At 40.2% G+C, this 15,778-nt stretch overlaps 1 protein-coding gene across 1 annotated transcript; it reads left to right on the top strand.

Moving 5' to 3' along the window:
- Positions 1–4,506: 4,506 nt before the first annotated feature.
- On the top strand, positions 4,507–14,081 carry GPX5 (glutathione peroxidase 5). The gene is made up of 5 exons (XM_070777541.1): positions 4,507–4,711; positions 7,509–7,662; positions 10,603–10,720; positions 11,198–11,297; positions 12,386–14,081. The coding sequence occupies exons 1-5, from the start codon at positions 4,631–4,633 to the stop codon at positions 12,590–12,592; spliced, it is 660 nt and encodes a 219-aa protein (XP_070633642.1). The 5' UTR covers positions 4,507–4,630; the 3' UTR covers positions 12,593–14,081.
- Positions 14,082–15,778: the final 1,697 nt, after the last annotated feature.

Below are 15,778 nucleotides of genomic sequence, written 5' to 3'. Positions count from 1 at the left end.
GAGAGATCTTATTGTGTAATTTAGATCTGGACTGGTTTTCAGACTTAATCTGTGGCTCAGGTCTAAACATTGCTACCTAAAAATCTTGTATGGTAAAAACTAATGAATTTGCTTTCTTGATCTTTCAATGGAAATAAATATATAGATAATTTGGGACAAGGAAAGTGGAATTCCCGAGTAATTGGCCTCCAAGATCAAGAACTTAAATCCCAAGAGATATGATTCAGGGAATGGAGAGTATTTAGCTTGCCTGAAGACTGAGCTTATTGAGAGTGAAGACTAAGAAGGAGGCTGAGATCACAGGAGAATTTTGGATACCATGCTGGAGATTCTGGATTTGATTCTATACCAAATTGTTAGCCTTAATTGGCTCACTATCGGTGGAGGGATATCATGAGACAAAGAGTTCAGCAGCTCCAGTGGCAGCAGGGGGAAGAGGAAAAAAGCACAGAAGGGGAAGAACTTGAAAGAGGGAAGACAAATAGGAAATGGCTTCAGCATTCCAGAACAAAAATGATATAATCAGATAGACTACGACAGGAAGTGCCCCTCATGTAGTCCCGCCTGCTGAGCTTGAGCTCCTAAACTTTTCCTTCTCCTGACTGGAGCTCTTAATTCCAGGGAAACTAAAACAATGAGACACAGAGATGGGAAGGCAGAGATTTTAGGCCCCTTGATCTGATCTGCACACTCAGGAAGAATTATGACGAATGTTTCTCTTCTGCTCTAGGAGTTAGTTATTGTGTGATGAACAAAGAGAATGTAGCTAATAAAGTAAGGAATTTATAAAAGAAGCCGAGTGTAATTTCTTCTTTGGATAAATCAATCTTTGAGCATCAGTTCCTTCATCTGTTAAATTAATGATGGGTATTTGCCTTGGGCTAAATCCAGTGCTAGCTGTGACTGGACAAAGGCAGGAGGATCTGTAGGCGGGAAGCAGGAAATCTGTATAGCTGCCCTCAAGGGCTTTAGGAGCTCCTTAGCTGGGCCAGCAGTCATTGTTTTGGGCTCCTCCCTCTAGATTAGAGGCCTCTGAGAAGAGATCAGATATCTGGGATAACAAAAAGCCTCTGTTTTCCAAGAGAATTCATGAATGCCCAGACTCCACCAGCAGCAAGAATTAAACCCTACTCAGACTTCAGTTTTAAGGAGGGGGAGGCAGCTATTTATGGCTGGGGCTGGTTAAAAAAGAGTAAGAACTGGAAAAGAAGACTTTTGTTGTTCAGTCACTCAGTCGTGTCTAACTCTTTGCGACCCCATGGACTGCAGCACGGCAGGCTTCCCTGTCCTTCACCATCTCCCAGAGTTTGCTTTAAAGAAGACTTTATCATTTCAATAAACGTGAGAGTTAGTAAAGCTGAGCTCTCAGTGCAAATCCTATGGGAGGAGGAAGAGTGTGGGAGAGTGGTAAAGAAAAACAAATCTGATCCTCTGCACCTAATCCAAATATTTTTCAGCATCTCTTTGTTAGTTATCTCCTTAGAGCACAGTTCAGTTCAGTCGCTCAGTCGTGTCCCACTAGATAGACCTTTGTTGGCAAAGTAATGTCTCTGCTTTTCAATACGTTATCCAGGTTGGTCATAACTTTTCTTCCAAGGAATAAGCGTCTTTTAATTTCATGGCTGCAGTCACCATCTGTAGTGATTTTGGAGCCCCCCAAAATAAAGTCTGTCTTTGTTTCCACTGTTTCCCCATCTATTTCCCATGAAGTGATGGGACCAGATGCCATGATCTTTGTTTTCTGAATGTTGAGCTTTAAGCCAACTTTTTCACTCTCCACTTTCACTTTCATCAAGAGGCTTTTGAGTTCCTCTTCACTTTCTGCCATAAGGGTGGTGTCATCTGCATATCTGAGGTTATTGATATTTCTCCCGCCAATCTTGATTCCAGCTTGTGTTTCTTCCAGCCCAGCGTTTCTCATGATGTACCCTGCATAGAAGTTAAATAAGCAGGGTGACAATATACAGCCTTGACGTACTCCTGTTCCTATTTGGAACCAGTCTGTTGTTCCATGTCCAGTTCTAACTGTCACATAGTCAATAGAGCAGAAATAGATGTTTTTCTGGAACTCTCTTGCTTTTTCGATGATCCAGCAGATGTTGGCAATTTGACCTCTGGTTCCTCTGCCTTTTCTAAAACCAGCTTGAACAACTGGAAGTTCACAGTTCACGTATTGCTGAAGCCTGGCTTGGAGAATTTTGAGCATTACTTTACTAGCGTGTGAGATGAGTGCAATTGTGCGGTAGTTTGAGCATTATTTGGCATTGCCTTTCTTTGGGATTGGAATGAAAACTGACCTTTTCCAGTCCTGTGGCCACTGCTGAGTTTTCCAAATTTGCTGGCATATTGAGTGCAGCACTTTTACAGCATCATCTTTCAGGATTTGAAATAGTTCCACTGGAATTCCATCACCTCCACTAGCTTTGTTCGGAGTGATGCTTCCTAAGGCCCACTTGACTTCACATTCCAGGATGTCTGGCTCTAGGTGAGTGATCAAACCATCATGATTATATGGGTCGTGAAGATCTTTTTTCTACAGTTCTTCTGTGTATTGTTGCCACCTCTTCTTAATATCTTCTTCTGTTAGGTCCATACCATTTCTGTCCTTTATCGAGCCCATCTTTGCATGAAATGTTCCCTTGGTATCTCTAATTTTCTTGAAGAGATCTCTAGTCTTTCCCATTCTATTGTTTTCCTCTATTTCTTTGCATTGATTGCTGAGGAAGGCTTTCTTATCTCTTCTTGCTATTCTTTGGAACTCTGCATTCAGATGCTTATATCTGTCCTTTTCTCCTTTGCTTTTCGCTTCTCTTCTTTTCACAGCTATTTGTAAGGCCTCCTTAGACAGCCATTTTGCTTTTTAGAGCACAGTTAGTTGCTAAACTCACCCTTCTAATCCCACAGCACTAGGAAACACATTAATCTTTGTTTTAGTCATTTTGCCTTCTAAGTCATCAGACAACAGTTTTCCCAAATGTTTTGTTGCAACATGACAGACTGCCAACTTTCCGGTCTGTAGTAACTGTTGCCTTGCCCCTTTTCATCTCTGAGAGGTAAGAAAATGGGATTGGATTGGGGACAAAAAATGTTTTTAATTAATATAAGAAGAGAATCATTACACAGCCTAACGATGATATAGTGCCATAAATTTAAAAGTGTGATTAATTCAACCCTTTAAATCTGAGATCCAAATTAAAAAAATAATTTTTAAAATTTTGAAGACGTAATATACAATATACAGATGTTTCAAGAATAAGAACAATATGCATATTAAACATATTTCACCTATAGGGAGAAGGGAATAAAAAAAACAATGAAGTTTGAGTATGAATATAAAACAAAAGGGGGGGGACCTTGCAAGAACAAATAATCATGAATTTAGGAGTATGATTAACTCAAACCTTAGCACTAGAGGCCCAGAAAGTCAATCCATACTGTAGATAAGAGGGAGAAAGTTATTGGTCAGCACCTCTGCCATGAGGTTTGTGGGAATTAGATATATGTTATTTATGTGAGAAACTCAGCAATTCCAAGTGCTCAAAGCCTGTTACATAAACTCATCTATTCAAAATTTTGGCTGATACTATTGAGCAGTGGTTAGAAAGTTTTGCTGAATGGATGGGGGTTCTTAGGATGGTTGAGAGGCAAAGCATTTTTATCCTTAGAGGAATGTGAGTCTCACTTCCATTATCCTTCTTGGGCCCTGGAGCTTCCAGGAGATTAACAGAAGTGTTTGAGACTTCCAATACATTTATAATCATTTCAAAATAAAAGAATTTTTAAGTTATTTACTTAAAAAAAAAATGTATTTAAAATGGCAGATTATCCTCCAGAAAGTTGGTGGCTATTACTTTCTGCTGTCAACTGGAGCATAAGAGACTTCTATACCAGACTGACACCTAGACTGGTCCCTCCATTCCTTTGAACTTAGGCCAATCTGATAACTGCAGAATGCAACTTTTCTTGTTTCTACCTCTTTGATTATCGGCAAGGGAGAACACTGTATCCTACCACAGATGCCATTTGGTTTACCGTCTGGTGCCCAAGTTTCTCTTGGGCTGCTTGGTTTTTCTTACTGACTTAAAAGCATGTGAAAACATTTAATGTATAGTGAACATATTAATGTGTAAAGATTTTTCCCTCCCTCAGGCCCAGTTTCCTTCTAACTCTCTTAGAGAGATCATATGTGATCCATTCTTTGGGTTTTTTTTTAAGCCAAATAATAATGTTAGGAATAGTATTTGGAATATCCATGTCATGCGTTTTTGCATTGACTTTACTGAGATGTCTGGGGGACTGCATCTACACCTAGACATGGCTATCCACTCAGAAAAAATAGACAGTCTTGAAGGAGTGTGGAGTGCTTGCCCTCACCTTTTCATAATTCTGCCAGAATTTATGTGAGTCCCAGGTCCTCATCGCACTAGTGAGCGCTGAGTGCTCACGGGGGTGTGTGTAGGTGAGGATGTGGTTTGAATTCTATGTCCTCTTGCCCCACTCACACCCTAGAAATCCTTGCCGCCCTGCGATTGGCCTGCATAGGCTTGGGCTAGTCCCTGGCAGACTATCAAAAGGTTACTGGGTGCCCAACAACCTCAGACTCTCAGACCAGTGATCTGAAGATACTACCATGACTATACAGTTAAGGGCCTCTTGTCTTTTTCTCTTTTTCCTAGCCGGCTTTGTGCAGACAAATTCCAATCTAGAGAAGGTAAGTGACTTCCAGAGAGGATGGACAGGGTTCAAAGGTGGAGTCTTGGGTCCTGCTCCAAGATCCCACCCTCAGCCCGTCTTGTAAGGCTCTGACCTATGCTTCCTCCCTCTGAACCTTTCTTCGCTTCTCCTCAAAGCTTCTTCACTTCTATGGTGTTCCTTGAGCTGAATATGGTAAGGACAAGAGAACCCTTTTACTGTGGTCCTTTCTTCCCTTCTTCTCCAGGTAGAGGTTGCCTGGACATCCCTCCAGCCACCCATCAGTATGCATCAGAGCTGGGTCTGAGGCATGGACTGTAGTGGGCATCAGAGTGAGGAGGGATTAGGGTTTGGAGGAAAGTTTGAGTTGAGTCATCTCAGACACAGCTAAGCAGGAAACATATGAAGATGTGGAAAAACAAATGTGGAAGTTTTAGGGATGGATAAAATCAGAGTTATCAGAGAAACATAAAATATATGGGAAAAAATAACTGGAGGCCAAAACAATTGGATCTGAAGTTAGAAGTCTTGAATTCTGGCCTCAGTTCTATTTCCAATTCATGGCTTATTGATATAATAAAAAACTTGCCTTATTGATAAAAATGTGTGTATGGCAATGGCAGGGACAGTTTAGGAAAGAACAACAATAAATTAGAAGACCCAGAAGCAAAAAGCAATCAAAAGTTAGGGGCAAGCAAACTCTCATTCACATAATGGCTTATCATTTTTGGCCTTAGACAAGTCACTTCACCTCCATTAGTCTCTGCTTTCTCACCATAAATGTGTGTATAAGAGGATCTACCCACTTGTTCACCCAGTTATGGAGGGGGGAGGGTGAGCAAAAGTTACCGTGCATATGATGTGGTTTATAAATGCAACTCTAGTAAGATCTTCCTTCCTCTTGATTAGATAACCTCTTGAGTGATTATCCTTATTTTTGAAAGTTGATACAGTGTTTATGCTAACTGGCGCTGGCTACTTGGGTGTGGAGACCCTTGGCTGTAGAACTTGCTTAATAAAGGCCAAGTCTGGAGACATTTGAGACATATCATGCAGACCCAAATAAATGTGAAATAACAATGAATATCAGGAGTAAGCTGGACCTAGAGGAGTCTTCAAGATCAGAGTCTTAAGGCCATGCATTCTGGTACCCAATATGATTTTCAGAAATTTTCAGCACAGTAGCAAAGGCAGGAAAAAGGCAAATTCTTAAAAACAAACGTTTAGCTGGGAACTAGGCATAATGGAGATAGGAATGGATACTCTGATATAATGTTCTCTTTATATATGTCTCAGTTTTGCTGGTGTGTATTTGTATGTGCATTTAGAGAAAGGTGCAAAAGCCTGCGTAAAGAAAATGCCTCTCTCCCCAGGAGTAAAAGCTAAGTAGCTAAGTGTGCTAGGGATAGAATCAGTGGTAGAGTTTGGTTTGGTTTTTTGTTGGATCACTCCTTTAGGTGGGGCAGATGGTGTCTGATTAAAATCTTTTGTAGTCCTTGCATTTCCAGGGAGTCTAGTTTAATCCTAGTTTAAGTCTGGACCTTTCTTATTAGATTAAGGCCTTCCCTCCTTTCTCTGGTCAGTACCTTTCTGCCTTTTTCTGACTGGGTGGTTTGAATGTTAGCTTTCTTTTCATACTTTGGGATTTTACATTCCCTATACTCCAGAAGCCATTTATAGCAGCTTCCCTGATATAGAGAAGGAAATCAGGATGTGCTGGTGAGCCCTGTGGAGTCAGCATATTTTGGGTACTGCATGGACCCTGCATGGATAAAGACAGAGGAGAGATAAGATGAGATCTGCCTGTAGAGGAATTTAACCTAAGGACAGGCAATGAAAATTTCATGCTGAACTTATTTCTATTATGTGGAACTTTGCTCAAATATGTTCCACAGATTGGATAAGGATTAAGGTAGATGGAGCTGGTGGTGAAGGTAGGTATTAGATAGCTAGAGCATGATGGGTAAGGAGTTGGGCATGTGATAAGTTGGATGCTGCCAGACACAGTTTAGTGACCTGCTTACAGATGGATTTTTGAGCTCTCCATCTCTTTTCCTGGCAGCTACAAAAAGTTAGAATTTCATAGTATTGGCTTGTAAGAGTGCATTGAGAGAGAAAACTACTCAAGGTAAGAGTAATATTAGATTCTAGAATGTTAAACCTGGAAGACTTTCATGATCTAATAGGAATCTAGAAAAATGTCTTCATTTTTACCAGTGGGGAAACTGAGGGCCAAGGATGAAAATTTCCCAGGATCACAAGGAACTCTAACAATAGAGCAAGCTTCTGATTCCCAGCTAGAGCTCTTTCCACTCCACCATGCTGATGAGTTGGGCAGGAAGTCAGAAGACCTAGGGAAAGTTAAAGAAGTAATAAGGCTATCCTGAAATACTTGGGCAATTAAAAACCTTCTCTCCACTGAGGGAATCCTGGCAAGATGCCTTCAACCCAGAGACAAGGGTAGTTTCATTTTCAGAGAAGCAAGAAAGGCAGTATGCTTTTCAGTTTGACTCCACTTACTTCCAGGCCATCCCATTCCAGCTCATGAATCTCTGCTTTTTTCCATTCATCCAAGCAGTTCCTGGTATTTTACCTCTGCAAAGATAATAAAGAGACTTGACTGCCTGTTCCTCAAAAATACCATTGCCTTTCAAGTCACAAGGCCTAGTTTCAATCTTGTCATTGACACATTAGATGACTCGTATTTGTTTTCTGGATCTCAGTTAATATATGTATTATTCTTTGAATGGTTTGAAAGATTATACTGACATTAGGAATTATTATTACTAAAATTATGTTTTTTTTAAATCTTCCAGATGGATTGCTACAAAGATGTGAAAGGCACTATCTATGATTATGATGCTTTCACTCTTAATGGAAAGGAACACATTCAGTTCAAGCAATATGCGGGCAAGCATGTCCTTTTTGTCAATGTGGCCACCTATTGTGGTCTGACAGCTCAATATCCTGGTAAGAGTTCATAGTCAAATTTCCTTGGGACTAATTTTCCAGTTTGTTATATTTTAAGTCATATTGGTATTATATTCTAATTTTATATTCTATATATCAAAATAAATACTCATGATCAAGTGACTTTATTCCCTAATGTCAGGAGTCAGCAAACTATGGTCCAAAGGGAAATCCAGTCAGCCTAACTTTGTAAATAAAGTTTTATTGAACACAGCCATGACCACTCATTTGCAGATTGTCTATGGTTGATATTATGCTGCAAGACAGAGTTGAGTAGTATGAGTGTTGGTGCCAGAGACCATCTGAAATGACTAATCTGGACCTTCACAGAACACGTTTGCTGACCCCGTCCTACATCCTGCCTCTGCTTTGCTCCTGAGATTTCCAGGAGAACCAATAATGTGTTTGAGAGCTAGCAGTCTCTCTGAAGATTCAAGTCTTCTTGGCAAATATACGAGGTAGGATTGATGTTTTTGAGACTTTTCCAGGTAACTTACAAAGACAGGGAAAAGCAAAAAGGGCTTTGTACCTGGAGAACATTTAACTGGAGCGAGGGCTGGAGAGGAGACCATAAGAGAGGCGAATGCTTCCTCTCCAACCTCAGCACCTCCTTTAGGTGTAGATTTTTCCCCTCTCTGTGCATTATTCAGGGTAGAATGTTATCTTTCTCATATCTTAGGCCATATTGATTAAAAGCCAAAAAATAATGAACAGGACTAATTTTTATCAGAAATAGATGCCTTTCTTATATTTGAACTAATAAGAACTTCATTTTTAAGTTTTTCATTATTATATTTTGAATAGGTACTGAACTGAACTGAACTATATTCACAAGGCTCAAAATTAAAGGAATAAAAAAGTTTAGAGTAAAAGGTCTTTTCATTTCTTTCCCTTCCCTTCTGATGACCAGTATTATCATGTTTACAAAATATATATGTATTCTTTTTTTTTTACTTTTCTATCAATTGATGACATATAATAAATGATGATGATAGTCAGTCAGTCATGTCCGACTCTTTTTGACTCATGGACTGTACCTGCCAGGCTCCCCTGTCCATGGGATTCTCCAGGCAAGAATACTGGAGTGGGTTGCCATTTCCTTCTCCAAACAAGTAATAAATAAAATCTGCCAATTTGCTTTTTTAAATTAATAAGATACCTTGGAGTTCGGATCACTTCCTCCCTCTGTTTTAAGATTGAATAATATTCTATTGGACCATACTTCATTTTGCCAGCTATAGGGATTTTTAAAATCAATTTATTCAGTTCCAACTCTGTATGTAATAGGTGCAAGAACTGGGGAATAGTTTCTCAAGAACTGGAAGACAGGTTTCCTAATTAATAGTCTGTTTCCTAGAGGAGTTATTGTCTATAGTGACTAAAGACAAGAGGGGAGGATGTGAAGAAAAGTACTTAGGAACCATGTGGAAATAGGAAAGCAATCTTATGTTGCAGAAAATAAAAATGAAAGGACTCAGAGGAGATATCAGTTGACACTGTTGCCTGAGCAGACTGTTCAGTTAGGGACTGGCTAGTGTTTGTTACGGAACTGAAGAAGTCTGGCTCACAAAAGATGAAAAGATGATTATAAAAGTTCGGGGAAACAACCTGAAAAACTTCGGGAAGAAGGCAATTGGAAGCTTGTGTTTTGGTATATCAGTGAGGGTTTTTAGGTAGAATGCATCTTTAACATCCTGAAGATTGTTAAAGAACACCAGAAAACTCAACTTGAAATTTCTGGGTTTTTTTGCCCCTGTCAGATTTACCCCGACTCCACCCAGGGTGAACTAGCCTGTGAAGAGAGAAGTCCATTCTCATTGTGTGTGTCTTTTCCTTTAAAAAAAAAAAAAGATTCAATCTACCAATTAACCAATCAGGGAAGGCAAACTGATGGTCAGAGATGTTTAAATGTGGTTTTGTTTAAAATTAAAATGAAATGAAATTTTTAATTTTTAAATTGTGGTACAAAAAGACAAAATATAAAATTTACCATCTTAACCATCTTTTAAGAAGACTGTTCAGCAGAGTTAAAAATATTCATTGTTGTGAAACAAATCTCTAGAACTTTTCTATCTTGCAAAACTGAAACTCTGTATCCATTAAATAGCAGCTCCCCTCTCTCCTTTCCCCCAGCCCCTGGTAACCACACTCTACCTTCTGTTTCTATAAATTTGACTACTTTAGATACCCCATGTATTTGTCTTACCTGCAGTATTTGTCTTTTCATGACTGGTTTATTTCACTTAGCATAAAGATTCATTCATGTTGTAACATGTGACAAAATTTCCTCCCATTTTAAGATTGAATAATATTCCATTGTAAATGGATATACCACATTTTGTTTATGCATTCATCCATCAATGGACATTTGGGTTGCTTCCACCTCTTGATTTTTATGTATAGTGCTCCTGTGAACATGGATGTGCAGATATCTCTCTGAGACTCTGTTTTCAATTCTTATGCATATATGCCCAGAATTGGGACTACTGCTTTATGGTAGTTCTATTTTTAATTGTTTAAGAAACCTCCATATTATTTTCCATAACAGTTATACCATTTTACAATCCCACCAGCAATGATCTGGTGAGCTTTAGAATAATAAAGATGACTGGGGAGCCACCTCAGAATAATGTAACCAGAAGAACTTCTGGAAAGGAATCTGGGCATCCCTATTTTTAAGGAATGGCCCCATCTAATTCTGATGTGCTGCAGATTTGGGAAATACTGCACTATAACAAAGGGCTTTTGCATACATGTCTGGAGATCTAGTAGCTCATTTCAGCCCTGCCATGAACAGTCTTTCTGACTTAGATATTTTCCCCTTTTCCTGGACCTCTGTTTTTCCCTCTTTAAAATGAGTATTTCCAAGGATCACTCTGTCTATATACACAAGGCAGGCTCTCTGGCCAGGCCACCATATTGTCCATTCTCTACCCATAGAACTGAATGCACTACAGGAGGAGCTGAAGCCCTTTGGCCTAGTTGTGTTGGGATTTCCCTGTAACCAATTTGGAAAGCAAGAACCAGGAGAAAACTCAGAAATTCTTCCAGGACTGAAGTAAGTGCCTACTTAAAACCCTATAGAGATCTGTCTCTGTCTATCTTTCCTCCATTTCCGGAGGCACTTCCATGTTGGGGACTTCCAGGATGGGCAGTGGGTTAATAGGCTTGGGTACCTACTAACTGATTTTAAATTTGGCCTCCACTAATGTGAGTCTGGCAGTGTCAGAGATGCTTTCCCTTTCCCTGGGAAGTGAGACCTGGATGGATGGTGGAGGAGTGGGAGCACAGAAATAGCTCCTGGTGTTGCTGGTACAGAAACAATTCAGATGGGAGACAGTGGCAGCATGTGGAATAGAGAAAAATAAAGTGTCAGGGAGCCCAAAGTTTATCGATGGTCTTATTTTCCCTTCCCAGCCCTGTTTTCTATATGTCCACATCTGTTTCCCCTTTTTCGTAACCTCAAATCCTGGTACCCTATTATAATTTTCTCTCATATTCTGGGGCTTCTTGGGAACATTATGGTTCATTACAGGTATGTCCGTCCAGGAGGAGGATACGTACCTAATTTCCAGCTGTTTGAGAAAGGGGATGTGAATGGTGAAACAGAGCAGAAAGTCTTCACCTTCTTAAAGGTGAGTTAATTACTGACCTAAGCTGCTTCTTCCTTACTATTCCTAATGTAGAGTTGGTGTGGTAGAAATGGACACAAGGGCTCCTGCCTGGAGGAGGGGTTGGACTCTTTGGAAGAGATCTCCTTATAAGCATAGGGACTAGGGTTAAATTTGTTAGTACCTGTGATGCTCTGGCTTTGTGGTACAAAGCACTGTGTACTTTCACTGGGACCACTCTCTTTTGTTCATTGACATTCATTCATTCAAGGAACATTTGTTGAGTGCCTGCTATCTATAAGGCAGTTTGCTAAACAATAAGGGTGTAAAAATGAACAGACGCAGTCCCTGTTCCTTGATGAGTTCACACTGGAGAAGACAAAAAAAAAAAAAAAATGGCAGATGTGATACAACGCAATAAGTGCCTTTTATGAAACACTGGCTTTTAGATACAGAGAATGTGAGAGCTGAGAAGGGCCCTTAAAGATCATCAGAGTTCAGTGTTCTTAAATGCTGGACTGTGGGCCAAGGTTGACCCATGTTGAGATTTTTATATATACTGAAAAAACAGGGCAATGTAAGGAGGGTTTCATAAACATCAACTGATTTACAGAGCTGCCCTTTATTCTAAGATTAGGACAAATATGTAATTTATTCTTATAATTATCTCTTTAAAACTAAATGAATAATGGTGTTTTAAAATTTTTCTCTTATTTTTCAAAACAAAATATTGGAACTCTCTGGCCCCCAAAAGGTATTTTCGAAAGATGACTGGCCCACGGAGCATCAAGATCTAGGAAACCACATTCTAATCTATTCCCTTTGTAGAAAAGGAAATTGAAAGCTAGAGAGGTGACATATCTCATTCATAGGAACAGGATTTTGTGATGGGGTCACAGGGAGAAACAGAAAGAGGGAACAGACCTTTGCTATAATATCTACAACTTTCTTGGTAGTTAGCATAGTTGTGATTCAGAGAATATATTAAGAATCATAGGAAATGAAAATATCTCAACATAAGTGGAAGTGGAGTATCTGTGGGTGAAAATAGCCTGGATCATCCATGAGCAGAAATGATTCCGTCATTTCTTTTTTCCATCTCTCTGCTGCAGCAATCCTGTCCTCACCCTTCTGAGATTATGGGCTCAATCAAACATATATCCTGGGAACCCATCATGGTCCGTGACATCCGCTGGAATTTTGAAAAGTTCCTAGTGGGACCTGATGGCATCCCTGTCATGCGCTGGTTTCATCGGACTCCAGTCAGTACAGTCAAGACAGATATCCTGGCATACATGAAACAGTTCAAAACCAAATAAGAAGATCAAGTTGGGGGCAGGAGCCATCCTGCTTCTTTACCTGAAGACCTGTTTAAAAACAAAATCTTTTCTCTACATTCTCTTCCTAAATGCCCTCCACTTGACTAAATCACATATAGTGCCAAAATTCCCACTCTCTATCAAGTAGATTTATGTTCAGAAGGCTACTACTATTTCCCCCTGCACGAGTATGTGGGTAAGAGAAAAGAATGGAAACCCTAAACCCTCAGCTATCTGTTAACAAGTTTAATAAAATATATATATATATATATACCTCCCTAGAGGAGGGTCTGGCAACCCACTGCAGTATTCTTGCCTGGAGAATCCCCATGGACAGAGGAGCCTGGCAGGCTGCAGTCCATGGAGTTGCAAAGAGTCAGATATGACTAAGCGACTAAGCACAGTATATATGTATAGATATATATATCTACACACACACACACATATATATATCAAAGGAAAATCATTCATCCATGAGGATAGGTCAATTTGGCATGATATCCTGAAAAAGAATGTTCCTACACATTCTGAGTCTTCCTTCTTTCTCTACCCTAAATGTGTAGAATTGACAATGCAGTGAACAGCCTTACAATTTAAGTTCTACTTCATAACATTTGTCTTCCCCTAGAAGAAACATGTAAAGTCAATTTCCAAAGATTTTCAGATCAGTCTTTTTCCATGACACCCCACCCACCCTACCTCCACTGATGTGTCACTCTTTTGTAGGAGCCCTAGATAGAGTGGGAGCAAGAAATCACCTTACGTGAAGGGAAGAGTATCTCCATGACAGTGGCAGTCAGAGCCTCTTTTTAATTCGGACCCTACAAAAATTTTCCTCTGTCTGATCTTTAGTGTATTCAGATTATGATACTTGGGCAGAACATCCTCTGAAAGATAGGCTTTCCCTTCTCAACCCTAGAACCCTTAGCTTCAGAACCAGCCCTGCAACTATCTCCAATAAAATGTTTCCTACAGCATCTGGAACCTGTGGTTGTTTTCAAATCCTATCCGGAGCTCAAACTCATTTTCTCTCTGTCTTCTTCCTCACTGTGACTGTCACAGATGGTGTATTGACATTTAAATATCTGGACCCTTTGGATAGAACATTTGCCTTCCTAGATCCTTGGAAGGTTGTTATCTGATGATTCTCAACTGTCATCCCTTCCTCACTGTGACTGTCACAGATGGTGTATTGACTAAATACCTGGACCCTTTGGATAGAAGATTTACCTTCCTAGATCCTTGGAAGGTTGTTACCTGATGACTGTCAACTGTCACCCCTCTTTAGGAATTGTCTCAGGTCAAGGTCACATTTCATTTCCAAGGGCACCCTATATCCAATTATTGGTCTATGAGAGGTATAACAGCCAAGATCTGACTTCTCAACTCAGGACACATCTAAAGGGCCCATTCCAGTGGTGGAGACCCCCAGGAGTAGGCAAATGCCCTTTTGCACTTGCACTGCAGCCCAGTTTGCTCCTCTGACAAATTTTGATTCTTCATTGCTTCTCAGGTGTTCACCCTGAGATAGCGCCCCAGTAAAGTTTCTGAATGCAAATCCCCATTTTGGAGTCTTTCCAGGGAACACAAAATACAGTAGTTGGTACCAAAAGTATCTGAGAAAAAAATGCTAAGATGAGTTTTTTTTTTTTGCCACATCCATGCAGCAAGTGGGGATATTAATTCCCTGACCAGGGATGGAACACATGCCCTTGAAGTGTCTTAACCTTAAGTGCAGTGTCTTAACCACTGGACTGCCAGGAAAGTCCCTAAAATGAGATTTTTGAAGCTGGATTGTCCATCTGGTTGGCAGTAAAGGGATTGGTGGAACACAAACAGCCACTGGCACAAAGAAGCAATTTTTAAAACTTTCACCCAACCTGAACTGAGATGCTGTACTGATGGATATACAAAAGCAAATGTGATGTATCAGGTGCTTGATAAATATGGGAGAGATGGTAATTTTTTTTTTTTTTGGTAATTATAATGTAATAGAATTCTTCAGTAGAAGAAATTGATGCCTTGGAGAGAGATGATTAAATGCTGAGGATGATATCTCATCAAATAAAGTGAAAGTCTCTCAGTTGTGTCCAACTCTCTGGGACCCAGGCCAGAATACTGGAGTGGGTAGCCTTTTCCTTCTCCAAGGGAATCTTCCCAACCCAGGGATTGAACCCAGGTCTACCCACATTGCAGGCAGATTCTTTTACCAGCTGAGCCACAAAGGAAGCCCATCAAGTAGAGGCTAATGTGAAAGCCAGAGTCTCCATAGGAGGGTATAAAAAAACTCATATCCTGCAACTCAAGGGCAAAAAAAGCTAAGGTTCAGCTCCAAGATTTAATCACAGGAATAGTAGGACTCCAAAATATGTTAAATTCTCAAACCAGATTATCTTCCATGCCTAGGTCATGGCCTCAATTGGAAAACAGAATATTGAGACACTGGATGGAGACATCTGGTGGGATGCATTGTTGTTGCTATTGAGTCGCTAAGTCATGTTTGACTCTTTGCGACCCCGTGGACTGTAGCCTGCCAGGCTCCTCGGTCTATGGGACTTCCCAGGCAAGAATACTGGAGTGGGCTGCCATTTCCTTCTCCAGAGTATGCATTAGAACATCTCAATCTCCAGATTTCCCAAGATCCTTTGAGCTTTTTAGAGGTAGCCCAATCCTCCTTATCAAGGGTTAGTTAGTCCTTCTTCCTTGAAGACAATGCAGAGATCTCTCCTCTGCCAAACATGTACCTCTGCCACCCATTCGGCATCCTTCCATACACAACTAAATTCTAAGTGTTCTGGATCAAGGAGAGTAGAATGCCAAGTTAGTTGATGTAGAATACACTGATACTAGAGCATTCTCCCAAAGTACAGAATTTTTATACACTGGCAAGAACTCAACGTACTGTTACGATTCTCCTGCTTAAAACAGCAAAAGCTCTCACTAAATGTGGTAAGAATGCCAGGACTCTTGAGATTGACGGCAGAAAGAGGGATCAAAAACTCAAAGAAGTGGACATGCTAGAGTGGATTTACCATGTAATATTGAAAAACCCACTAGATGAATTGGTAACAGGAGAGCCAAAGGATATTCTGTTGGGGGTGGGGGAAGGCATGTGATGGGAGAGGGACACTACCATTACTAAGAAGTTCCATGGTGAGTGTCCTCTATTGGCCTTGTGCTGGTGAT

Source organism: Bos indicus, chromosome 23 (genome assembly GCF_029378745.1).
Source record: "Bos indicus isolate NIAB-ARS_2022 breed Sahiwal x Tharparkar chromosome 23, NIAB-ARS_B.indTharparkar_mat_pri_1.0, whole genome shotgun sequence".
In the NCBI taxonomy this organism is placed as follows: Eukaryota; Metazoa; Chordata; class Mammalia; order Artiodactyla; family Bovidae; genus Bos; species Bos indicus.
Note: the sequence above shows the minus strand (reverse complement) of the source record. Positions and strands in the feature narration are given on the sequence as shown.